This window comes from Panulirus ornatus, chromosome 14 (assembly GCF_036320965.1).
Source record: "Panulirus ornatus isolate Po-2019 chromosome 14, ASM3632096v1, whole genome shotgun sequence".
Taxonomy (NCBI): domain Eukaryota; kingdom Metazoa; phylum Arthropoda; class Malacostraca; order Decapoda; family Palinuridae; genus Panulirus; species Panulirus ornatus.
This window is the reverse complement of record NC_092237.1, coordinates 64,505,231-64,532,906: the sequence shown is the minus strand read 5'-3', so window position 1 is coordinate 64,532,906 and position 27,676 is coordinate 64,505,231. Positions and strand designations below refer to the sequence as shown.

The 27,676-nt window shown below is 42.0% G+C and overlaps 1 protein-coding gene across 1 annotated transcript; it reads left to right on the top strand.

Annotated features, from left to right (window-relative positions):
• On the top strand, positions 1–26,475 carry LOC139753509 (uncharacterized). Its single transcript, XM_071670158.1, has 3 exons — positions 1–1,235; positions 1,988–2,212; positions 24,076–26,475. Exons 1-3 carry the CDS (start codon positions 1,029–1,031, stop codon positions 25,567–25,569), a joined length of 1,926 nt encoding a protein of 641 aa, XP_071526259.1. The 5' UTR covers positions 1–1,028; the 3' UTR covers positions 25,570–26,475.
• Positions 26,476–27,676: the final 1,201 nt, after the last annotated feature.

Sequence of the window (27,676 nt, the reverse complement as noted above, 5' to 3'; positions counted from 1 at the left end):
TGGAAGAAATTGTGATAAGGAATTAGAGCAACCTATCTCTAAAAGTCCTGCTCATCTTTACCACACCCTATCAATGTTAAATTTGTTTACCCAAAAGCCTCCACAGCACTTCCACCCAAACTACTCCATAACCAAGCACCAACCCACAAGTAGTGCTACACTCTCAGCAATCTCTGTACACAGACCCCCCACCCTTAAATATAACAGCAAAACTTAAGTACACTGAAAGAACCCAACAAGCACTAAAGAGCCAACCACCCAACTCAGTCGCAGATACCATCCCACCAGACATATTCCCCTGTGGGAAAACATCCAATTCATTAGAACTTTTCCTTTAGCAAGTGATTTATTGAAAAGAGCAGTCAGTCTCATTTTATATTTTGGTCAATGTTCTTATCTGCCATTTTATTTTTCTCTTTTCATTTATTTGTATGACATATCTTGTTCTTGTATGTCTTTATGTAGGAAATGGTTCTCTTCCTCAATTGGTATTACTTAATCTGGAGCACAAGATGTGTCTTCAGAGGTAAATTTGGATGAAAGTCATTTTAGAACATTTCCAAGGTTTCAGTGCCTTGAATCAGGTTGCCTGTTCTCTGAGAGCAGTGAACTGATCGACAGGATAATATTTCTGTTGCTTCTGGCATAGCTATAAAATGCTTCAGGGTCTCTCTTTTTCATCAGTATAAGCTTCATGTTGTCATTTGCTGTGATGTATACATATGTTATTTATCACTCTACTTATATATAAATATTTATCATATTAGTTCCATCTCTCCTAGACCTTCTTGTGTACTGATTTCTATGACATTTTGAAACTCTGTCCACTTCATAATGTGACCCCATACACCAACATATTCAATATTAAGCCATCACATAGGTCATCATCATTGCTTCCACAAAACATCTCTGGGAGAGTCGAGCAATTGATACTAAATACTCCATTAGCTTCACATTCATATTAAGTACGTCTACAGCATCAAAACTGTACACATGTGACTTTACACGACTTGTCTTTGCCTTCACTGATGATTTCCTTTCTCAGGATGATGGCAACACAAGCATGGCTCCTACTGCTGGTGGTGATAGCAACAGCAAAGCAAGTATTGGTGGAAGGTCGGTGCCCACGTGCCTGTAGGTGCAAGTATGATGGCCATGGAAGGAAGGCAGTTACTTGTGACTCTGGCAGCCTGGCAGATCCCATCCCTGTCTTTGACATGGACAGGGACACTAAGGTAAGGTAAACAGATCGAAGGGGGAAAAAATGAGTAAATGAGAGGGAAGGATGAGGGAAAAGATGAGAGAGCACCACTAAAAGGTGCTTCCAACCATAATTATAGACTACATTCAGTATTGTTTTCATGGTGGTTTATCAGTTTACTGCTTAAAAGCCAGTGCTGTTTTCTTTATATTACTTTTTCTTTGGAGGGGTGTTTGAAATGTTGCTCTTAGGGTTCATCTCCCATGACAAAATGTGTCTTTATCTAGTGAGGAGAGTTTATCAGTAGAACATGTTGAATACATTGTCCAAGTCATTAACAAAGTGCTTTAGCAGGTTGTTATTTGTTTTACACTATCTTTCTTCTATTCTTAGATTGATCTATGAATACTTTTAAGTTGTGGCCATTTATAAACAGGTGGACAGTCACCACAAGCTGCAGGGGGTGATACTTGAGATCCCATTGTAAACATCCAACACTATTCAAAATGCTTCAGTCTAAGTTCCAGATAAATTGTAGCCCAACATCCATGAAAAGATAAGATTTTTTATTTCATACACAGTAAATACTTCAAACTTAGATTCCTACATTGTTAAGGGATTTTTCTCCAGTTAGTTTGGTTCAAGTGGCTTTTCTCTATATTTTCTTATTGATATGCTTAAACAATAAGTAATGGTCATTGCTTATCTCATACCCTATAGAATCATTATTGCTGGTATATTTTTATGTTTCCCTATTCTTTCTGTTAATTTCTCTGCCTTTTATAGGTACTAACAATCACATCCCCAGAAGACCAGTCCAACACACTGACAGTCGGGCCAATCTTTTCCACGTTGTCGCAGCTTGAGGAGATCCATATTACACGTTCCAATGTCCCAGCCATCGGAGAAAACTCCTTCTGGGGCCTAAGGCACCTTAAACTCCTCAATCTCACTAACAACAACATTACCCTCCTCCTAGACTCTCACCTCAGGGGCATACGAGAACTTGAGGTTAGTCAACTTTTGAATTAAAAGCAATTTTGGGACTTCTGAGGATTGAAAATGTACAAGAGTAAAGAAGACTTGCAAGATGTTTCATCGAAAACTTGTGTCACCAGCAGTGCAACATAATTACTGGGAGTTAAATGATAATGTGGGGAAAAACTGATTTGAAAATATCAAAAACATCTGTGTTAAGTACCATTTCCAAAGGTGGAAATCTCTTCAAGTTATCATCTAGGTTAATTTCAAGGTTTACTTTTTTACAAGTGACATAAATCTCAGATTAGAGTTATAGGCCCTTCACTTTTTAAGGTACAGGAAAGACGTCTATAAGATTTCAGGGACAAAGATTGAATTTTCTTCAAGTTATGAGGTCAGTTAATGTACAGGTTAAATATTTTTATAAATGGTATAAATCAGGCAAAACCCACATTGAAGTTATGAGTTTTGCTATTCATATCTTTTAATGGAGGGAAACAATTTTATAAAGTTTTATTGTTATCATGTGATTTAGAGTTTTAAAGTTGTACCCAAGGTTAACTAGAAGATTACAGTGTGACTTCGAGAGACAACAGACAAATCAGTCCTCGAGTGTTAGCCATGCAACACAGGCAACAAAAAATATGTGACTACTCAGAGAGAAGTTGAGGATTAGAGGTGTTAAACTTACAAGGGAAGTTAAATGAGAAGGTATGGGATACTGTTTACACAATGTAGGGTGATGTTGAGATTGAGTTGGTGTGAAGGTAATTAAAAAGGTGAGTTATGAGGAATAAAAACTTATTTCCCTCTGGGGTGGTGCCCCATGAGCTATGAGAGAATCTTCACGATCTCCAGAGGTTAGACGTTTCTAACTCTCTACCTTCTGGTGAGGTTAATGCCTCTCACCCTTTGCTAACAACGCATTCACCAATGGAAGTTCTCTCTCGCCCTGGGTATCTTCTCCTCCAGTCAGCAGTCACTATCTGCTCATGATGTCATTGTTCCACAAGCAGCACCAGGCAAACCACCTCATAATTCTCTGGAACAATTACATCTTTCCAGTGGTGACAAACATCAGTTAAAGTAAGGTTTTGAAAATTAAACCTTGTTTAAAGAGGGAAAGGCTTAGTTTATCCAGAAAGTCAAATTCTTAGCCCGTATTGTCATCATTTTGTTGCACAATATTGTAAAATGAACTTACCCAACAGGCAGTGATGGAAATGTTTTTTTAGGAATTGGGAAGACACTTGGTGAGAATAAAAGGAGGGAAGTTGTGAAGAGGTTTTTTTACGTTGTAGTGTGGATGTGCTAGTGATTGGGGAAACCCATATCCTTGGGCAGGGTGTGTGGAATGAAAATGGAAATGCTAAATGCAAGTTATGGGAGGGCACACAAGGAGGTGTGGTATGGACGGGAATGAGTGGAAATTATTGGGAAATAGGGAAAGAAGGATGTGCAATTCTGCTATCACCAAGAGTACAGGGTGTTACAGAGCATTGATGGAATGGATCAAGAATAGTGTGGGTGAAAGAAAAGACTGGGATTGTGAAGTATGCATGGGTATGTGTATATGTGCCTGTGAATGTGAAGACTACGAGATAAGGATGAAATAAAGCTTTTCTGGAGGGATTTGAATGGCTGTATAAACAGTTTTGAAAATGAGAGAAACGTGGTCATATTGAGTGATATGAATACAAAAGTGAGATGTGATGAAATTGGTGAGATAGTTGGTAAATGGGGAGTGGCTGAACTAAATGAGAATGGACGTTATCTTGAGGATATGTGTGCTGAGATGGGCTTATTCCTTGCAAACGCCTTTATTCAGAACAAGATGATCTACAGATATTAATGGATGAGGAATGTTGGAAGAGAAGAGCAAAAGGCTTTGATTGACTATGTGGCAGTGGATGAGAGATTGAGAAAGGCTGTGCTGGATGCTAGAGTCATGAGAAGATTCATTGTAAACTCTGATCATTTCATGGTTCTTGTGGGGATAAGGATCAGGGAGAAGTGGAAGTATGATGTAAAGAAGAAAGTAGAGGTAAAAGCATTGGAAAGTGAGAAGATGTATCAGGAAAAATACAGGGAATAGTATGGAAGGAAGGTAACTGAAAACTTAGGTGGAAGTGTGGTGAATGTAGTGATACAGTCAGGTGTGAATGACGTGTTTGAAATGTTTAATGAAATAATACTATTAAAGATTGTATAATTAATGGTTGGATACAAGGTCATGTGATATAGGAATAAAAAGTGCAAGCATAGCTTGGTGGACAGAAGAGATAGAAATGCAGTGTGGCAGTGAATTGGGCTGTGCGATGTCACCGTGGCTTTTTAATATTTTATTTATTTATTTATTATACTTTGTCGCTGTCTCCCGCGTTTGCGAGGTAGCGCAAGGAAACAGACGAAAGAAATGGCCCAACCCCCCCCATACACATTTATATACATACGTCCACACACGCAAATATACATACCTACACAGCTTTCCATGGTTTACCCCAGACGCTTCACATGCCTTGATTCAATCCACTGACAGCACGTCAACCCCGGTATACCACATCGCTCCAATTCACTCTATTCCTTGCCCTCCTTTCACCCTCCTGCATGTTCAGGCCCCGATCACACAAAATCTTTTTCACTCCATCTTTCCACCTCCAATTTGGTCTCCCTCTTCTCCTCGTTCCCTCCACCTCCGACACATATATCCTCTTGGTCAATCTTTCCTCACTCATTCTCTCCATGTGCCCAAACCACTTCAAAACACCCTCTTCTGCTCTCTCAACCACGCTCTTTTTATTTCCACACATCTCTCTTACCCTTACGTTACTCACTCGATCAAACCACCTCACACCACACATTGTCCTCAAACATCTCATTTCCAGCACATCCATCCTCCTGCGCACAACTCTATCCATAGCCCACGCCTCGCAACCATACAACATTGTTGGAACCACTATTCCTTCAAACATACCCATTTTTGCTTTCCGAGATAATGTTCTCGACTTCCACACATTCTTCAAGGCCCCCAGAATTTTCGCCCCCTCCCCCACTCTATGATCCACTTCCGCTTCCATGGTTCCATCCGCTGCCAGATCCACTCCCAGATATCTAAAACACTTCACTTCCTCCAGTTTTTCTCCATTCAAACTCACCTCCCAATTGACTTGACCCTCAACCCTACTGTACCTAATAACCTTGCTCTTATTCACATTTACTCTTAACTTTCTTCTTCCACACACTTTACCAAACTCAGTCACCAGCTTCTGCAGTTTCTCACATGAATCAGCCACCAGCGCTGTATCATCAGCGAACAACAACTGACTCACTTCCCAAGCTCTCTCATCCCCAACAGACTTCATACTTGCCCCTCTTTCCAAAACTCTTGCATTTACCTCCCTAACAACCCCATCCATAAACAAATTAAACAACCATGGAGACATCACACACCCCTGCCGCAAACCTACATTCACTGAGAACCAATCACTTTCCTCTCTTCCTACACGTACACATGCCTTACATCCTCGATAAAAACTTTTCACTGCTTCTAACAACTTTCCTCCCACACCATATATTCTTAATACCTTCCACAGAGCATCTCTATCAACTCTATCATATGCCTTCTCCAGATCCATAAATGCTACATACAAATCCATTTGCTTTTCTAAGTATTTCTCACATACAGTCTTCAAAGCAAACACCTGATCCACACATCCTCTACCACTTCTGAAACCACACTGCTCTTCCCCAATCTGATGCTCTGTGCATGCCTTCACCCTCTCAATCAATACCCTCCCATATAATTTACCAGGAATACTCAACAAACTTATACCTCTGTAATTTGAGCACTCACTCTTATCCCCTTTGCCTTTGTACAATGGCACTATGCACGCATTCCGCCAATCCTCAGGCACCTCACCATGGGTCATACATACATTAAATAATCTTACCAACCAGTCAACAATACAGTCACCCCCTTTTTTAATAAATTCCACTGCAATACCATCCAAGCCTGCTGCCTTGCCGGCTTTCATCTTCCGCAAAGCTTTCACTACCTCTTCTCTGTTTACCAAATCATTTTCCCTAACCCTCTCACTTTGCACACCACCTCGACCAAAACACCCTATATCTGCCACTCTATCATCAAACACATTCAACAAACCTTCAAAATACTCACTCCATCTCCTTCTCACATCACCACTACTTGTTATCACCTCCCCATTTGCGCCCTTCACTGAAGTTCCCATTTGCTCCTTTGTCTTACGCACTTTATTTACCTCCTTCCAGAACATCTTTTTATTCTCCCTAAAATTTAATGATACTCTCTCACCCCAACTCTCATTTGCCCTTTTTTTCACCTCTTGCACCTTTCTCTTGACCTCCTGTCTCTTTCTTTTATACATCTCCCACTCAATTGCATTTTTTCCCTGCAAAAATCGTCCAAATGCCTCTCTCTTCTCTTTCACTAATACTTTTACTTCTTCATCCCACCACTCACTACCCTTTCTAATCAACCCACCTCCCACTCTTCTCATGCCACAAGCATCTTTTGCGCAATCCATCACTGCTTCCCTAAATACATCCCATTCCTCCCCCACTCCCCTTACTTCCATTGTTCTCACCTTTTTCCATTCTGTACTCAGTCTCTCCTGGTACTTCCTCACACAGGTCTCCTTCTCAAGCTCACTTACTCTCACCACCCTCTTCACCCCAACATTCACTCTTCTTTTCTGAAAACCCATACAAATCTTCACCTTAGCCTCCACAAGATAATGATCAGACATCCCTCCAGTTGCACCTCTCAGCACATTAACATCCAAAAGTCTCTCTTTCGCACGCCTGTCAATTAACACGTAATCCAATAACGCTCTCTGGCCATCTCTCCTACTTACATAAGTATACTTATGTATATCTCGCTTTTTAAACCAGGTATTCCCAATCATCAGTCCTTTTTCAGCACATAAATATACAAGCTCTTCACCATTTCCATTTACAACACTGAACACCCCATGTATACCAATTATTCCCTCAACTGCCACATTACTCACCTTTGCATTCAAATCACCCATCACTATAACCTGGTCTCGTGCATCAAAACCACTAACACACTCATTCAGCTGCTCCCAAAACACTTGCCTCTCATGATCTTTCTTCTCATGCCCGGGTGCATATGCACCAATAATCACCCACCTCTCTCCATCAACTTTCAGTTTTACCCATATTAATCGAGAATTTACTTTCTTACATTCTATCACATACTCCCACAACTCCTGTTTCAGGAGTATTGCTACTCCTTCCCTTGCTCTTGTCCTCACACTAACCCCTGACTTTACTCCCCAGACATTCCCAAACTACTCTTCCCCTTTACCCTTGAGCTTCGTTTCACTCAGAGCCAAAACATCCAGGTTCCCTTCCTCAAATATACTACCTATCTCTCCTTTTTTCACATCTTGGTTACATCCACACACATTTAGACACCCCACTCTGAGCCTTCGAGGAGGATGAGCACTCCCCGCGTGACTCCTTCTTCTGTTTCCCATTTTAGAAAGTTAATACAAGGAGGGGAGGATTTCTGGCCCCCCCCGCTCCCGTCCCCTCTAGTCGCTTTCTACGACACGCGAGGAATACGTGGGAAGTATATATATATATATATATATGTGTGTGTGTGTGTGGCGAGGTGGCGATGGGAATGAATAAAGGCAGACAGTGTGAATTGTGTGCATGGGTATATATGTATGTGTCTGTGTGTGTCATGTGTATGGGGGTGGGTTGGACCATTTCTTTTGTCTGTTTCCTTGCGCTACCTTGCAAACGCGGGAGACAGCGACAAAGCAAAATAAATAAATAAATATATATATATATATATATATATTATATACGCAAATATACATACCTACACAGCTTTCCATGGTTTACCCCAGACGCTTCACATGCCCTGATTCAATCCACTGACAGCACGTCAACCCCGGTATACCACATCGATCCAATTCACTCTACTCCTTGCCCTCCTTTCACCCTCCTGCATCTTCAGGCCCCGATCACACAAAATCTTTTTCACTCCATCTTTCCACCTCCAATTTGGTCTCCCACTTCTCCTCGTTCCCTCCACCTCCGACACATATATCCTCTTGGTCAATCTTTCCTCACTCATTCTCTCCATGTGCCCAAACCATTTCAAAACACCCTCTTCTGCTCTCTCAACCACGCTCTTTTTATTTCCACATATCTCTCTTACCCTTATGTTACTTATTCGATCAAACCACCTCACACCACACATTGTCCTCAAACATCTCATTTCCAGCACATCCATCCTCCTGCGCACAACTCTATCCATAGCCCATGCCTCGCAACCATACAACATTGTTGGAACCACTATTCCTTCAAACATACCCATTTTTGCTTTCTGAGATAATGTCCTCGACTTCCACACATTCTTCAAGGCTCCCAGGATTTTCGCCCCCTCCCCCACCCTATGATCCACTTCCGCTTCCATGGTTCCATCCGCTGACAGATCCACTCCCAGATATCTAAAACACTTTGCTTCCTCCAGTTTTTCTCCATTCAAACTTACCTCCCAAATGACTTAACCCTCAACCCTACTGTACCTAATAACCTTGCTCTTATTCACATTTACTCTTAACTTTCTTCTTTCATACACTTTACCAAACTCAGTCACCAGCTTCTGCAGTTTCTCACATGAATCAGCCACCAGCGCTGTATCATCAGCAAACAACAACTGACTCACTTCCCAAGCTCTCTCATCCACAACAGACTTCATACTTGCCCCTCTTTCCAAAACTCTTGCACTCACCTCCCTAACACTCCCATCCATAAATAAATTAAACAACCATGGAGACATCACACACCCCTGCCGCAAACCTACATTCACTGAGAACCAATCACTTTCCTCTCTTCCTACACGTACACATGCCTTACATCCTCGATAAAAACTTTTCACTGCTTCTAACAACTTGCCTCCCACACCACATATTCTTAATACTTTCCACAGAGAATCTTTATCAACTCTATCATATGCCTTCTCCAGATCCATAAATGCTACATACAAATCCATTTGCCTTTCTAAGTATTTCTCACATACATTCTGGATCTGGAGAAGGCATATGATAGAGTTGATAGAGATGCTCTGTGGAAGGTATTAAGAATATATGGTGTGGGAGGAAAGTTGTTAGAAGCAGTGAAAAGTTTTTATCGAGGATGTAAGGCATGTGTACGTGTAGGAAGAGAGGAAAGTGATTGGTTCTCAGTGAATGTAGGTTTGCGGCAGGGGTGTGTGATGTCTCCATGGTTGTTTAATTTGTTTATGGATGGGGTTGTTAGGGAGGTAAATGCAAGAGTTTTGGAAAGAGGGGCAAGTATGAAGTCTGTTGGGGATGAGAGAGCTTGGGAAGTGAGTCAGTTGTTGTTCGCTGATGATACAGCGCTGGTGGCTGATTCATGTGAGAAACTGCAGAAGCTGGTGACTGAGTTTGGAAAAGTGTGTGGAAGAAGAAAGTTAAGAGTAAATGTGAATAAGAGCAAGGTTATTAGGTACAGTAGGGTTGAGGGTCAAGTCAATTGGGAGGTGAGTTTGAATGGAGAAAAACTGGAGGAAGTGAAGTGTTTTAGATATCTGGGAGTGGATCTGGCAGCGGATGGAACCATGGAAGCGGAAGTGGATCATAGGGTGGGGGAGGGGGCGAAAATCCTGGGGGCCTTGAAAAATGTGTGGAAGTCGAGAACATTATCTCGGAAAGCAAAAATGGGTATGCTTGAAGGAATAGTGGTTCCAACAATGTTGTATGGTTGCGAGGCGTGGGCTATGGATAGAGTTGTGCGCAGGAGGATGGATGTGCTGGAAATGAGATGTTTGAGGACAATGTGTGGTGTGAGGTGGTTTGATCGAGTGAGTAACGTAAGGGTAAGAGAGATGTGTGGAAATAAAAAGAGCGTGGTTGAGAGAGCAGAAGAGGGTGTTTTGAAGTGGTTTGGGCACATGGAGAGGATGAGTGGGGAAAGATTGACCAAGAGGATATATGTGTCGGAGGTGGAGGGAACAAGGAGAAGAGGGAGACCAAATTGGAGGTGGAAAGATGGAGTGAAGAAGATTTTGTGTGATCGGGGCCTGAACATGCAGGAGGGTGAAAGGAGGGCAAGGAATAGAGTGAATTGGAGCGATGTGGTATACCGAGGTTGACGTGCTGTCGGTGGATTGAAGCAGGGCATGTGAAGCGTCTGGGGTAAACCATGGAAAGCTGTGTAGGTATGTATATTTGCGTGTGTGGACGTATGTATATACATGTGTATGGGGGGGTTGGGCCATTTCTTTCGTCTGTTTCCTTGCGCTACCTCGCAAACGCGGGAGACAGCGACAAAGTATAATAAAAAAAAATATAATAATAATAATTCTTCAAAGCAAACACCTGATCCACACATCCTCTACCACTTCTGAAACCATACTGCTCTTCCCCAATCTGATGCTCTGTACATGCCTTCACCCTCTCAATCAATACCCTCCAATATGATTTACCAGGAATACTCAACAAACTTATACCTCTGTAAATTGAGCACTCACTCTTATCCCCTTTGCCTTTGTACAGTGGCACTATGCAAGCATTCCGCCAATCCTCAGGCACCTCACCATGAATCATACATACATTAAATAACCTTACCAACCAGTCAACAATACAGTCACCCCCTTTTTTAATAAATTCCACTGCAATACCATCCAAACCCGCTGCCTTGCCGGCTTTCATCTTTCGCAAAGGTTTTACTACCTCTTCTCTGTTTACCAAATCATTTTCCCTAACCCTCTCACTTTGCACACCACCTCGACCAAAACACCCTATATCTGCCACTCTATCATCAAACAGATTCAACAAACCTTCAAAATACTCACTCCATCTCCTTCTCACATCACCACTACTTGTTATCACCTTCCCATTAGCCCCCTTCACTGAAGTTCCCATTTGCTCCCTTGTCTTACGCACTTTATTTACCTCCTTCCAAAACATCTTTTTATTCTCCCTAAAATATATATATTTATTTATTATACTTAATCACTTTGTCCCACGTCAGTGAGGTAGCACCAGGAAAAAGACAAAGAATGGACCATGCACTCACATACACATTTATTCAATATACTTAATCGCTGTCTTCTGCGTTGGCAAGGTAGCGCTAGGAAACAGATGAAAAAATGGCAACATATATATACATAAATGCCAATAAACACACATCATTTTTTTTTTATTATACTTTGTCGCTGTCTCCCGCGTTTGCGAGGTAGCGCAAGGAAACAGACGAAAGAAATGGCCCAACCCCCCATACACATGTATATACATACGTCCACACACGCAAATATACATACCTACACAGCTTTCCATGGTTTACCCCAGACGCTTCACATGCCTTGATTCAATCCACTGACAGCACGTCAACCCCGGTATACCACATCGCTCCAATTCACTCTATTCCTTGCCCTCCTTTCACCCTCCTGCATGTTCAGGCCCCGATCACACAAAATCTTTTTCACTCCATCTTTCCACCTCCAATTTGGTCTCCCTCTTCTCCTCGTTCCCTCCACCTGCAACACATATATCCTCTTGGTCAATCTTTCCTCACTCATTCTCTCCATGTGCCCAAACCACTTCAAAACACCCTCTTCTGCTCTCTCAACCACGCTCTTTTTATTTCCACACATCTCTCTTACCCTTACGTTACTCACTCGATCAAACCACCTCACACCACACATTGTCCTCAAACATCTCATTTCCAGCACATCCATCCTCCTGCGCACAACTCTATCCATAGCCCACGCCTCGCAACCATACAACATTGTTGGAACCACTATTCCTTCAAACATACCCATTTTTGCTTTCCGAGATAATGTTCTCGACTTCCACACATTCTTCAAGGCTCCCAGAATTTTCGCCCCCTCCCCCACCCTATGATCCACTTCCGCTTCCATGGTTCCATCCGCTGCCAGATCCACTCCCAGATATCTAAAACACTTCACTTCCTCCAGTTTTTCTCCATTCAAACTCACCTCCCAATTGACTTGACCCTCAACCCTACTGTACCTAATAACCTTGCTCTTATTCACATTTACTCTTAACTTTCTTCTTCCACACACTTTACCAAACTCAGTCACCAGCTTCTGCAGTTTCTCACATGAATCAGCCACCAGCGCTGTATCATCAGCGAACAACAACTGACTCACTTCCCAAGCTCTCTCATCCCCAACAGACTTCATACTTGCCCCTCTTTCCAAAACTCTTGCATTTACCTCCCTAACAACCCCATCCATAAACAAATTAAACAACCATGGAGACATCACACACCCCTGCCGCAAACCTACATTCACTGAGAACCAATCACTTTCCTCTCTTCCTACACGTACACATGCCTTACATCCTCGATAAAAACTTTTCACTGCTTCTAACAACTTTCCTCCCACACCATATATTCTTAATACCTTCCACAGAGCATCTCTATCAACTCTATCATATGCCTTCTCCAGATCCATAAATGCTACATACAAATCCATTTGCTTTTCTAAGTATTTCTCACATACAGTCTTCAAAGCAAACACCTGATCCACACATCCTCTACCACTTCTGAAACCACACTGCTCTTCCCCAATCTGATGCTCTGTGCATGCCTTCACCCTCTCAATCAATACCCTCCCATATAATTTACCAGGAATACTCAACAAACTTATACCTCTGTAATTTGAGCACTCACTCTTATCCCCTTTGCCTTTGTACAATGGCACTATGCACGCATTCCGCCAATCCTCAGGCACCTCACCATGGGTCATACATACATTAAATAATCTTACCAACCAGTCAACAATACAGTCACCCCCTTTTTTAATAAATTCCACTGCAATACCATCCAAGCCTGCTGCCTTGCCGGCTTTCATCTTCCGCAAAGCTTTCACTACCTCTTCTCTGTTTACCAAATCATTTTCCCTAACCCTCTCACTTTGCACACCACCTCGACCAAAACACCCTATATCTGCCACTCTATCATCAAACACATTCAACAAACCTTCAAAATACTCACTCCATCTCCTTCTCACATCACCACTACTTGTTATCACCTCCCCATTTGTGCCCTTCACTGAAGTTCCCATTTGCTCCTTGTCTTATGCACTTTATTTACCTCCTTCCAGAACATCTTTTTATTCTCCCTAAAATTTAATGATACTCTCTCACCCCAACTCTCATTTGCCCTTTTTTTCACCTCTTGCACCTTTCTCTTGACCTCCTGTCTCTTTCTTTTATACATCTCCCACTCAATTGCATTTTTTCCCTGCAAAAATTGTCCAAATGCCTCTCTCTTCTCTTTCACTAATACTCTTACTTCTTCATCCCACCACTCACTACCCTTTCTAATCAACCCACCTCCCACTCTTCTCATGCCACAAGCATCTTTTGCGCAATCCATCACTGATTCCCTAAATACATCCCATTCCTCCCCCACTTCCCCTTACTTCCATTGTTCTCACCTTTTTCCATTCTGTACTCAGTCTCTCCTGGTACTTCCTCACACAGGTCTCAAGCTCACTTACTCTCACCACCCTCTTCACCCCAACATTCACTCTTCTTTTCTGAAAACCCATACAAATCTTCACCTTAGCCTCCACAAGATAATGATCAGACATCCCTCCAGTTGCACCTCTCAGCACATTAACATCCAAAAGTCTCTCTTTCGCACGCCTGTCAATTAACACGTAATCCAATAACGCTCTCTGGCCATCTCTCCTACTTACATAAGTATACTTATGTATATCTCGCTTTTTAAACCAGGTATTCCCAATCATCAGTCCTTTTTCAGCACATAAATATACAAGCTCTTCACCATTTCCATTTACAACACTGAACACCCCATGTATACCAATTATTCCCTCAACTGCCACATTACTCACCTTTGCATTCAAATCACCCATCACTATAACCTGGTCTCGTGCATCAAAACCACTAACACACTCATTCAGCTGCTCCCAAAACACTTGCCTCTCATGATCTTTCTTCTCATGCCCGGGTGCATATGCACCAATAATCACCCACCTCTCTCCATCAACTTTCAGTTTTACCCATATTAATCGAGAATTTACTTTCTTACATTCTATCACATACTCCCACAACTCCTGTTTCAGGAGTATTGCTACTCCTTCCCTTGCTCTTGTCCTCACACTAACCCCTGACTTTACTCCCCAGACATTCCCAAACCACTCTTCCCCTTTACCCTTGAGCTTCGTTTCACTCAGAGCCAAAACATCCAGGTTCCTTTCCTCAAACATACTACCTATCTCTCCTTTTTTCACATCTTGGTTACATCCACACACATTTAGGCACCCCACTCTGAGCCTTCGAGGAGGATGAGCACTCCCCGCGTGACTCCTTCTTCTGTTTCCCATTTTAGAAAGTTAATACAAGGAGGGGAGGATTTCTGGCCCCCCCCGCTCCCGTCCCCTCTAGTCGCTTTCTACGACACGCGAGGAATACGTGGGAAGTATATATATATATATATATATATATATGTGTGTGTGTGTGTGGCGAGGTGGCGATGGGAATGAATAAAGGCAGACAGTGTGAATTGTGTGCATGGGTATATATGTATGTGTCTGTGTGTGTCATGTGTATGGGGGTGGGTTGGACCATTTCTTTTGTCTGTTTCCTTGCGCTACCTTGCAAACGCGGGAGACAGCGACAAAGCAAAATAAATAAATAAATATATATATATATATATATATATATATATATATACGCAAATATACATACCTACACAGCTTTCCATGGTTTACCCCAGACGCTTCACATGCCCTGATTCAATCCACTGACAGCACGTCAACCCCGGTATACCACATCGATCCAATTCACTCTACTCCTTGCCCTCCTTTCACCCTCCTGCATCTTCAGGCCCCGATCACACAAAATCTTTTTCACTCCATCTTTCCACCTCCAATTTGGTCTCCCACTTCTCCTCGTTCCCTCCACCTCCGACACATATATCCTCTTGGTCAATCTTTCCTCACTCATTCTCTCCATGTGCCCAAACCATTTCAAAACACCCTCTTCTGCTCTCTCAACCACGCTCTTTTTATTTCCACATATCTCTCTTACCCTTATGTTACTTATTCGATCAAACCACCTCACACCACACATTGTCCTCAAACATCTCATTTCCAGCACATCCATCCTCCTGCGCACAACTCTATCCATAGCCCATGCCTCGCAACCATACAACATTGTTGGAACCACTATTCCTTCAAACATACCCATTTTTGCTTTCTGAGATAATGTCCTCGACTTCCACACATTCTTCAAGGCTCCCAGGATTTTCGCCCCCTCCCCCACCCTATGATCCACTTCCGCTTCCATGGTTCCATCCGCTGACAGATCCACTCCCAGATATCTAAAACACTTTGCTTCCTCCAGTTTTTCTCCATTCAAACTTACCTCCCAATTGACTTAACCCTCAACCCTACTGTACCTAATAACCTTGCTCTTATTCACATTTACTCTTAACTTTCTTCTTTCATACACTTTACCAAACTCAGTCACCAGCTTCTGCAGTTTCTCACATGAATCAGCCACCAGCGCTGTATCATCAGCAAACAACAACTGACTCACTTCCCAAGCTCTCTCATCCACAACAGACTTCATACTTGCCCCTCTTTCCAAAACTCTTGCACTCACCTCCCTAACACTCCCATCCATAAATAAATTAAACAACCATGGAGACATCACACACCCCTGCCGCAAACCTACATTCACTGAGAACCAATCACTTTCCTCTCTTCCTACACGTACACATGCCTTACATCCTCGATAAAAACTTTTCACTGCTTCTAACAACTTGCCTCCCACACCACATATTCTTAATACTTTCCACAGAGAATCTTTATCAACTCTATCATATGCCTTCTCCAGATCCATAAATGCTACATACAAATCCATTTGCCTTTCTAAGTATTTCTCACATACATTCTGGATCTGGAGAAGGCATATGATAGAGTTGATAGAGATGCTCTGTGGAAGGTATTAAGAATATATGGTGTGGGAGGAAAGTTGTTAGAAGCAGTGAAAAGTTTTTATCGAGGATGTAAGGCATGTGTACGTGTAGGAAGAGAGGAAAGTGATTGGTTCTCAGTGAATGTAGGTTTGCGGCAGGGGTGTGTGATGTCTCCATGGTTGTTTAATTTGTTTATGGATGGGGTTGTTAGGGAGGTAAATGCAAGAGTTTTGGAAAGAGGGGCAAGTATGAAGTCTGTTGGGGATGAGAGAGCTTGGGAAGTGAGTCAGTTGTTGTTCGCTGATGATACAGCGCTGGTGGCTGATTCATGTGAGAAACTGCAGAAGCTGGTGACTGAGTTTGGAAAAGTGTGTGGAAGAAGAAAGTTAAGAGTAAATGTGAATAAGAGCAAGGTTATTAGGTACAGTAGGGTTGAGGGTCAAGTCAATTGGGAGGTGAGTTTGAATGGAGAAAAACTGGAGGAAGTGAAGTGTTTTAGATATCTGGGAGTGGATCTGGCAGCGGATGGAACCATGGAAGCGGAAGTGGATCATAGGGTGGGGGAGGGGGCGAAAATCCTGGGGGCCTTGAAAAATGTGTGGAAGTCGAGAACATTATCTCGGAAAGCAAAAATGGGTATGTTTGAAGGAATAGTGGTTCCAACAATGTTGTATGGTTGCGAGGCGTGGGCTATGGATAGAGTTGTGCGCAGGAGGATGGATGTGCTGGAAATGAGATGTTTGAGGACAATGTGTGGTGTGAGGTGGTTTGATCGAGTGAGTAACGTAAGGGTAAGAGAGATGTGTGGAAATAAAAAGAGCGTGGTTGAGAGAGCAGAAGAGGGTGTTTTGAAGTGGTTTGGGCACATGGAGAGGATGAGTGGGGAAAGATTGACCAAGAGGATATATGTGTCGGAGGTGGAGGGAACAAGGAGAAGAGGGAGACCAAATTGGAGGTGGAAAGATGGAGTGAAGAAGATTTTGTGTGATCGGGGCCTGAACATGCAGGAGGGTGAAAGGAGGGCAAGGAATAGAGTGAATTGGAGCGATGTGGTATACCGAGGTTGACGTGCTGTCGGTGGATTGAAGCAGGGCATGTGAAGCGTCTGGGGTAAACCATGGAAAGCTGTGTAGGTATGTATATTTGCGTGTGTGGACGTATGTATATACATGTGTATGGGGGGGTTGGGCCATTTCTTTCGTCTGTTTCCTTGCGCTACCTCGCAAACGCGGGAGACAGCGACAAAGTATAATAAAAAAAAATATAATAATAATAATTCTTCAAAGCAAACACCTGATCCACACATCCTCTACCACTTCTGAAACCATACTGCTCTTCCCCAATCTGATGCTCTGTACATGCCTTCACCCTCTCAATCAATACCCTCCAATATGATTTACCAGGAATACTCAACAAACTTATACCTCTGTAAATTGAGCACTCACTCTTATCCCCTTTGCCTTTGTACAGTGGCACTATGCAAGCATTCCGCCAATCCTCAGGCACCTCACCATGAATCATACATACATTAAATAACCTTACCAACCAGTCAACAATACAGTCACCCCCTTTTTTAATAAATTCCACTGCAATACCATCCAAACCCGCTGCCTTGCCGGCTTTCATCTTTCGCAAAGGTTTTACTACCTCTTCTCTGTTTACCAAATCATTTTCCCTAACCCTCTCACTTTGCACACCACCTCGACCAAAACACCCTATATCTGCCACTCTATCATCAAACAGATTCAACAAACCTTCAAAATACTCACTCCATCTCCTTCTCACATCACCACTACTTGTTATCACCTTCCCATTAGCCCCCTTCACTGAAGTTCCCATTTGCTCCCTTGTCTTACGCACTTTATTTACCTCCTTCCAAAACATCTTTTTATTCTCCCTAAAATATATATATTTATTTATTATACTTAATCACTTTGTCCCACGTCAGTGAGGTAGCACCAGGAAAAAGACAAAGAATGGACCATGCACTCACATACACATTTATTCAATATACTTAATCGCTGTCTTCTGCGTTGGCAAGGTAGCGCTAGGAAACAGATGAAAAAATGGCAACATATATATACATAAATGCCAATAAACACACATCATTTTTTTTTTATTATACTTTGTCGCTGTCTCCCGCGTTTGCGAGGTAGCGCAAGGAAACAGACGAAAGAAATGGCCCAACCCCCCATACACATGTATATACATACGTCCACACACGCAAATATACATACCTACACAGCTTTCCATGGTTTACCCCAGACGCTTCACATGCCTTGATTCAATCCACTGACAGCACGTCAACCCCGGTATACCACATCGCTCCAATTCACTCTATTCCTTGCCCTCCTTTCACCCTCCTGCATGTTCAGGCCCCGATCACACAAAATCTTTTTCACTCCATCTTTCCACCTCCAATTTGGTCTCCCTCTTCTCCTCGTTCCCTCCACCTGCAACACATATATCCTCTTGGTCAATCTTTCCTCACTCATTCTCTCCATGTGCCCAAACCACTTCAAAACACCCTCTTCTGCTCTCTCAACCACGCTCTTTTTATTTCCACACATCTCTCTTACCCTTACGTTACTCACTCGATCAAACCACCTCACACCACACATTGTCCTCAAACATCTCATTTCCAGCACATCCATCCTCCTGCGCACAACTCTATCCATAGCCCACGCCTCGCAACCATACAACATTGTTGGAACCACTATTCCTTCAAACATACCCATTTTTGCTTTCCGAGATAATGTTCTCGACTTCCACACATTCTTCAAGGCTCCCAGAATTTTCGCCCCCTCCCCCACCCTATGATCCACTTCCGCTTCCATGGTTCCATCCGCTGCCAGATCCACTCCCAGATATCTAAAACACTTCACTTCCTCCAGTTTTTCTCCATTCAAACTCACCTCCCAATTGACTTGACCCTCAACCCTACTGTACCTAATAACCTTGCTCTTATTCACATTTACTCTTAACTTTCTTCTTCCACACACTTTACCAAACTCAGTCACCAGCTTCTGCAGTTTCTCACATGAATCAGCCACCAGCGCTGTATCATCAGCGAACAACAACTGACTCACTTCCCAAGCTCTCTCATCCCCAACAGACTTCATACTTGCCCCTCTTTCCAAAACTCTTGCATTTACCTCCCTAACAACCCCATCCATAAACAAATTAAACAACCATGGAGACATCACACACCCCTGCCGCAAACCTACATTCACTGAGAACCAATCACTTTCCTCTCTTCCTACACGTACACATGCCTTACATCCTCGATAAAAACTTTTCACTGCTTCTAACAACTTTCCTCCCACACCATATATTCTTAATACCTTCCACAGAGCATCTCTATCAACTCTATCATATGCCTTCTCCAGATCCATAAATGCTACATACAAATCCATTTGCTTTTCTAAGTATTTCTCACATACAGTCTTCAAAGCAAACACCTGATCCACACATCCTCTACCACTTCTGAAACCACACTGCTCTTCCCCAATCTGATGCTCTGTGCATGCCTTCACCCTCTCAATCAATACCCTCCCATATAATTTACCAGGAATACTCAACAAACTTATACCTCTGTAATTTGAGCACTCACTCTTATCCCCTTTGCCTTTGTACAATGGCACTATGCACGCATTCCGCCAATCCTCAGGCACCTCACCATGAGTCATACATACATTAAATAACCTTACCAACCAGTCAACAATACAGTCACCCCCTTTTTTAATAAATTCCACTGCAATACCATCCAAACCTGCTGCCTTGCCGGCTTTCATCTTCCGCAAAGCTTTCACTACCTCTTCTCTGTTTACCAAATCATTTTCCCTAACCCTCTCACTTTGCACACCACCTCGACCAAAACACCCTATATCTGCCACTCTATCATCAAACACATTCAACAAACCTTCAAAATACTCACTCCATCTCCTTCTCACATCACCACTACTTGTTATCACCTCCCCATTTGTGCCCTTCACTGAAGTTCCCATTTGCTCCCTTGTCTTATGCACTTTATTTACCTCCTTCCAGAACATCTTTTTATTCTCCCTAAAATTTAATGATACTCTCTCACCCCAACTCTCATTTGCCCTTTTTTTCACCTCTTGCACCTTTCTCTTGACCTCCTGTCTCTTTCTTTTATACATCTCCCACTCAATTGCATTTTTTCCCTGCAAAAATTGTCCAAATGCCTCTCTCTTCTCTTTCATTAATACTCTTACTTCTTCATCCCACCACTCACTACCCTTTCTAATCAACCCACCTCCCACTCTTCTCATGCCACAAGCATCTTTTGCGCAATCCATCACTGATTCCCTAAATACATCCCATTCCTCCCCCACTTCCCTTACTTCCATTGTTCTCACCTTTTTCCATTCTGTACTCAGTCTCTCCTGGTACTTCCTCACACAGGTCTCCTTCCCAAGCTCACTTACTCTCACCACCCTCTTCACCCCAACATTCACTCTTCTTTTCTGAAAACCCATACAAATCTTCACCTTAGCCTCCACAAGATAATGGTCAGACATCCCTCCAGTTGCACCTCTCAGCACATTAACATCCAAAAGTCTCTCTTTCGCACGCCTGTCAATTAACACGTAATCCAATAACGCTCTCTGGCCATCTCTCCTACTTACATAAGTATACTTATGTATATCTCGCTTTTTAAACCAGGTATTCCCAATCATCAGTCCTTTTTCAGCACATAAATGTACAAGCTCTTCACCATTTCCATTTACAACACTGAACACCCCATGTATACCAATTATTCCCTCAACTGCCACATTACTCACCTTTGCATTCAAATCACCCATCACTATAACCTGGTCTCGTGCATCAAAACCACTAACACACTCATTCAGCTGCTCCCAAAAACACTTGCCTCTCATGATCTTTCTTCTCATGCCCGGGTGCATATGCACCAATAATCACCCACCTCTCTCCATCAACTTTCAGTTTTACCCATATTAATCGAGAATTTACTTTCTTACATTCTATCACATACTCCCACAACTCCTGTTTCAGGAGTATTGCTACTCCTTCTCTTGCTCTTGTCCTCTCACTAACCCCTGACTTTACTCCCCAGACATTCCCAAACCACTCTTCCCCTTTACCCTTGAGCTTCGTTTCACTCAGAGCCAAAACATCCAGGTTCCTTTCCTCAAACATACTACCTATCTCTCCTTTTTTCACATCTTGGTTACATCCACACACATTTAGGCACCCCACTCTGAGCCTTCGAGGAGGATGAGCACTCCCCACGTGACTCCTTCTTCTGTTTCCCATTTTAGAAAGTTAATACAAGGAGGGGAGGATTTCTGGCCCCCCGCTCCCGTCCCCTCTAGTCACTTTCTACAACACGCGAGGAATACGTGGGAAGTATTCATTCACCCCTATCCCCAGGGATAATATACATATATATATACATATACACATACACTCACATACACATACATACGCACATATACACACACACACACATACATATATATACATATGAAAAATGTAAGAAACAATTTAGAAAACTGAAACTTCTAGCTTGAAATGAATGAAAAAAAATGAATGTCACATAATGGTTCAACCTCTGGCTATGGAAAAAGGAAAGGTATAATTTATTTACACAACGTCAATAGCAGTTCTCATCACATATACATACATATATATACGTATACATATCAACATATACACATATACATACACATACACAGACATACATATATACACATTTACATATTCATACTTGCTTATCTTCATCCATTCCCGGCACTACCCCTGCCCCACAGGAGACAGCATCCCTACCTCCTGCTTCACTGAGGTAGCACCAGGAAAAGAGACAAAAAAGGCCACATTCATTCACACTCATTGGCTGGCATGTGTAGCACACTGAAACCACAGCTCCCTATCCACATCCAGGCCCTACAGACCTTTCCATGGTTTACTCCAGACGTTGCACATGCCCTGGTTCAGTTCATTGATGGCATGTTGACCCCAGCACACCACAACATTCCAATTTACTCTAGTCAGTGCATGCCTTTCATCCTCCTGCAGGTTGAGGCCCTAATTGCTGAAATTTTTTTTCACTCCACTTTTCCATCTCCAATTTGGTCTCCTGGTTCTCCTTGTTCCACCTCTGACACATATATCCTCTTTTTCAACCTTTCCTCACTCACTCTCTCCATATCTCCAAACCATTTCAACACACCCTCTTCTGCACTCTTAACCACACTCGTTTTATTTACACACTTCTCTATTACCTTTTTATTAGCTAGTCAATTAAATCACTTCACACCACCTATTGTCCTCAAACATTTCATTTCCAAGACATCCACCCTTCTCTGCTCAACCCTATCTATAGCCCAAGTCTCCCAGCCAAGTAATATTGTTGGAACTACTATGACTTCAGACGTTCCCATTTTTTCTCTCTGAAATAATGTTCTTTCTTTCCACAAATTCTTCATTGCTCCTAGAACCTTCACCCCCTCCCCCACTCTATGACCCAATTTTGCTTCTATGGTTCCAATTGCTGCAAAGTCCACTCCCAGACATCTAGAACACTTCAATTACTCCAATTTTTCTCCATTCAAACTTACATTCCAGTTAACTTGTCCCTCAACCTTACTGAATCTAATAACCTTGCTATTATTTACATTTACTCTCAACTTTCTCCTTTCACACACTCTTCCAAATTTAGCTACAAACTTCTGCAGTTTCTCACTTAAATCATATACCAGTGCTGTATCATTGGCAAATAACAACTGATTCACTTTCCAGGCCCTCTTATCCTTTACAAACTGCAAATCTGCCCTTCTCTTCAAGATTCTTGCATTTACCTCCCTAACCACCCCATCCATAAACAAATTAAACAACCATGGTGACATCTCACACCCCTGCCGCTGACTGACCTTCACTGGGAACCATTCACTCTCCTCTCTTACAACTCATACACATACCATACAACCTTGATAAAAACTTTTCACCACTTCTAACAGCTTACCTCCCACACCATATACTCTTAAGACCTTCCACAAAGCATCTCCATCAATTTTATCGTATGCCTTCTCCAAGTCCATAATTGCAACATACAAATCCTTTTGGTCTTCTAATAATTTTTCACACACATTCTTCAACGCAAATACGATTCACACATCCTCTACCAATTCTGAAACTACACACATAAGTTATTCATAAGAAAATAAACTTCATATTCATCACCAGAATGCTAGAATCTTTAGATGGCATATCACGAATGTGGGGAGATCCACTGTTGTGAATTTCATTAAGTTGATGTGAACTATTCAAAGAATTATTCCCCTGTAAACTGAGATGGATCACTTGTATGATTGATAGAATGAACTACAGATTATACCATGCACATTAAATTTCACAAAATAGTCTCCTTTCCCAAAATAATCTCTTAAGTGATAACAGAATTTGCTCACACTAACATGTGAAATCTTTAGGCTTTGACACCATGTTACATGAACAGCATAATGTGTTACATATGTCTCTAAGAACTATGACTGGCTGGCTCATGTGAATCAAGTTTTTACAGGAGTGCTTGATCTTGATATGAATAACCCAAGCTTTTTAAGAATAGGACTGCCTTGCATGCATTCTTTGTACATAGTGGAATACAGAAAAGACAAAGACATGAATGCATAAGGGCCTATTGGATGCTTTGGAGACCTATAAGTGAATGCAGAATACAAAATTATCAGATGTTTCATTGCATGATATTTGGTACCATATTTCTTTTCATATTATATTGCATATCCTGTACCATTTATTGTAACATGTTTCAGCACCTAACATATCACATGTTTTACTATGTTTTAAAACAATGGATCATGTCCTTTCAGGCACTGCACCTGGATGACAACCACATTAGCACAGTAGCTTCAGCAACTTTCAGGTCCTTGGAGAACCTTGAGAATCTAACACTGGCCAGGAACAAGCTGCGGGGATTGGCCCCAAGAATATTTTTCCTTCTTGGTCACCTTAAGATGCTGGACCTCAGTGGCAACGCGATCCAAGAGTTAGATCCTGAAGTGCTCAAAGATGTTCATGATCTCAGGACCTTTAGGTGTGCTGAGTGTGGTTTATCAAGAATTAAGTCTCTAGTGTATAGGGTTATCCCACTGCTGGAGATACTAGATCTTCGTGACAACTACATCACATCCTTGGCCCCTGAGGAATATATGGACCTTAACAACCTCAAGCAACTCTATCTAGGTGGAAACAGGATATTTGAACTAAAAGATTATACATTTAAGGGTTCGGCCTTGCAGCACCTTGGTTTGTCAAGGAATAGAATGGAAAAAATCTCTAGGATGGCCTTTGAGGACTGTTCAATATTGAACATTGATTTTTCATCCAACAAGCTACAGTATTCATCTCTGAGGCACCTTAGTCCTGTAATTGCACACATGCATGGTCTCAATATTGCTGACTCACTAATAAGTGCAGAGCACATTAAGGAGCTACTCAAGCAGGCTACCAGGTTGAAGAAGTTGAACTTAAGTTGTCTGAATCTTAAACACCTTTTACCTAATATGTTTGCTTCTCAAGCTAAGTTGGAAGTGCTCAACTTATCAAACAATAGTCTCCAGTACATTCCTGTGGATGTTCTACATTCCCTTTTAAGTCTTCATGCCTTGGATTTGCGCATGAATAAGTTTCGTGGAATGCCAGAGATTATTCTACGTCGTTTGGACCGGATTCATGATGTTGAATTGGATTCAAATCCATGGTCATGTGACCAGTGCCACATTCCTTACTTGAAGATTTGGCTCAACAACTCAAAGAGCTTCAGGAAAGCTTGCCATCCAGATGTGGATGCTCCCAAGTGCCTCAAGTGTCAGTCTCCCATGGAAATGTATGACAAACCAATCATCGAAGTTGAAGGCTTGGAGCTTCAACCTTGCCCAGAAGGAACCTTTGATGTTGCAGCTGCAAGTGCCAGTTCCTCAAATTTCTCCTTGGTGTTGGCAGTGGTGACAGCTGCTGTGGTGGTTATTCTTTTGCTTATCATCTTGGTCACAGGGATTATCATGTATAACCGTCACTCAGCGTTTTATTACACTCATGAGAATGACTCCAGGCACCATTTCTATGACAACCCTGCCATCCATTCAGACCACACTGACATCACACTTGATGAAGACCTAGATCATCTTCCAGAAAAGGATCTGAAGATTGATGGACAGCACAATGCATCTAATGACATTCCCAATGCAGATAAATCAGAAACTCCTTCATGTGGCAAGAAACAAGGTATGGATAACAATGTGGTGGTTATTGATGAGTTGATAAGGAATAAAAATGTTAAGTCATCCCAGAATGGGAAGTCCTGAGGATACTTTTATAATTATGATTATGAGAGGAAAAATGTATGATTCTAAGAATTTATGACATAACTGCCTACATATGAACCTTAAACCAAAAACTTAAGATTTGAAACCTATAATGTTATGACGTCTAAAGTTTAATTTACCCTAATGGTTTTTGGGTGAGCATAAGAGTGATATTACCTTGAATATTTGTCAGTAATAAGATGTAAAACTTTGTGCTCTGCTGTGATGAAACTCCATTATGACTTCTCTGTACATTTTCATGTTTATATATTTTGTCATAAAAACCCTTTTATGGGTACATGATGTCAAGAAAGTGTAGGCACAGTATTTAATCTGCTTTACATTAAACCAGTGCCTGTTTGGTTATTTGATTCTCTAAATGAGCTTTTGGTAATATAGTAAAATGAATGTCTATGATACTTACCCCATCTTCCCAGTGCACTACATTGCATTCTTTGTATATTGTAGTTCAGAAATATACCATATTTGTAATATAGTTACAACTGCCGTAATATGATATTTTTTCATACTTGATTGCCGATTCTCGTGGTAGCAAGGTAGTCTCAGGAACGGATGAAGAAGGGCCACATCAGCTTAAATCCATTCTCTATCTGTCATGTGTAATGCATTAAAACCACATCTCTCAATCCACACCCAGGCCCCACTGACCTTTTCATGGTTAACCCAGAAGCTTCACAAAGCACATTGACCCCAGTATCCAACATCGTTCCAGTTCACTCTATCCTGTGCACACCTTTCACTTTCTGGTGTGTTCAGGCCCCCACTGCTCAAAATCCTTTTCACTCCATCCTTCCATCTCCAATTTGATCTACTCGCTCTCCTTGTTCCCTCCACCTTTGACACATATGTCCTCTTTGTGAACCTTTCTTCACTCATTCTCTCCATATGTCCATACACTTATATATATATATATATATATATATATATATATATATATATATATATATATATATATATATATATATATATATATATATTTTTTTTTTTTTTTTTTTTTTTTTTTTTTTATACTTTGTCGCTGTCTCCCGCGTTTGCGAGGTAACGCAAGGAAACAGACGAAAGAAATGGCCCAACCCCCCCCCCCCATACACATGTACATACACACGTCCACACACGCAAATATACATACCTACACAGCTTTCCATGGTTTACCCCAGACGCTTCACATGCCTTGATTCAATCCACTGACAGCACGTCAAACCCTGTATACCACATCGCTCCAATTCACTCTATTCCTTGCCCTCCTTTCACCCTCCTGCATGTTCAGGCCCCGATCACACAAAATCTTTTTCACTCCATCTTTCCACCTCCAATTTGGTCTCCCTCTTCTCCTCGTTCCCTCCACCTCCGACACATATATCCTCTTGGTCAATCTTTCCTCACTCATTCTCTCCATGTGCCCAAACCATTTCAAAACACCCTCTTCTGCTCTCTCAACCACACTCTTTTTATTTCCACACATCTCTCTTACCCTTACGTTACTCACTCGATCAAACCACCTCACACCACACATTGTCCTCAAACATCTCATTTCCAGCACATCCATCCTCCTGCGCACAACTCTATCCATAGCCCATGCCTCGCAACCATATAACATTGTTGGAACCACTATTCCTTCAAACATACCCATTTTTGCTTTCCGAGATAATGTTCTCGACTTCCACACATTCTTCAAGGCTCCCAGAATTTTCGCCCCCTCCCCCACCCTATGATCCACTTCCGCTTCCATGGTTCCATCCGCTGCCAGATCCACTCCCAGATATCTAAAACACTTCACTTCCTCCAGTTTTTTTCCATTCAAACTCACCTCCCAATTGACTTGACCCTCAACCCTACTGTACCTAATAACCTTGCTCTTATTCACATTTAATCTTAACTTTCTTCTTCCACACACTTTACCAAACTCAGTCACCAGCTTCTGCAGTTTCTCACATGAATCAGCCACCAGCGCTGTATCATCAGCGAACAACAACTGACTCACTTCCCAAGCTCTCTCATCCCCAACAGACTTCATACTTGCCCCTCTTTCCAAAACTCTTGCATTTACCTCCCTAACAACCCCATCCATAAACAAATTAAACAACCA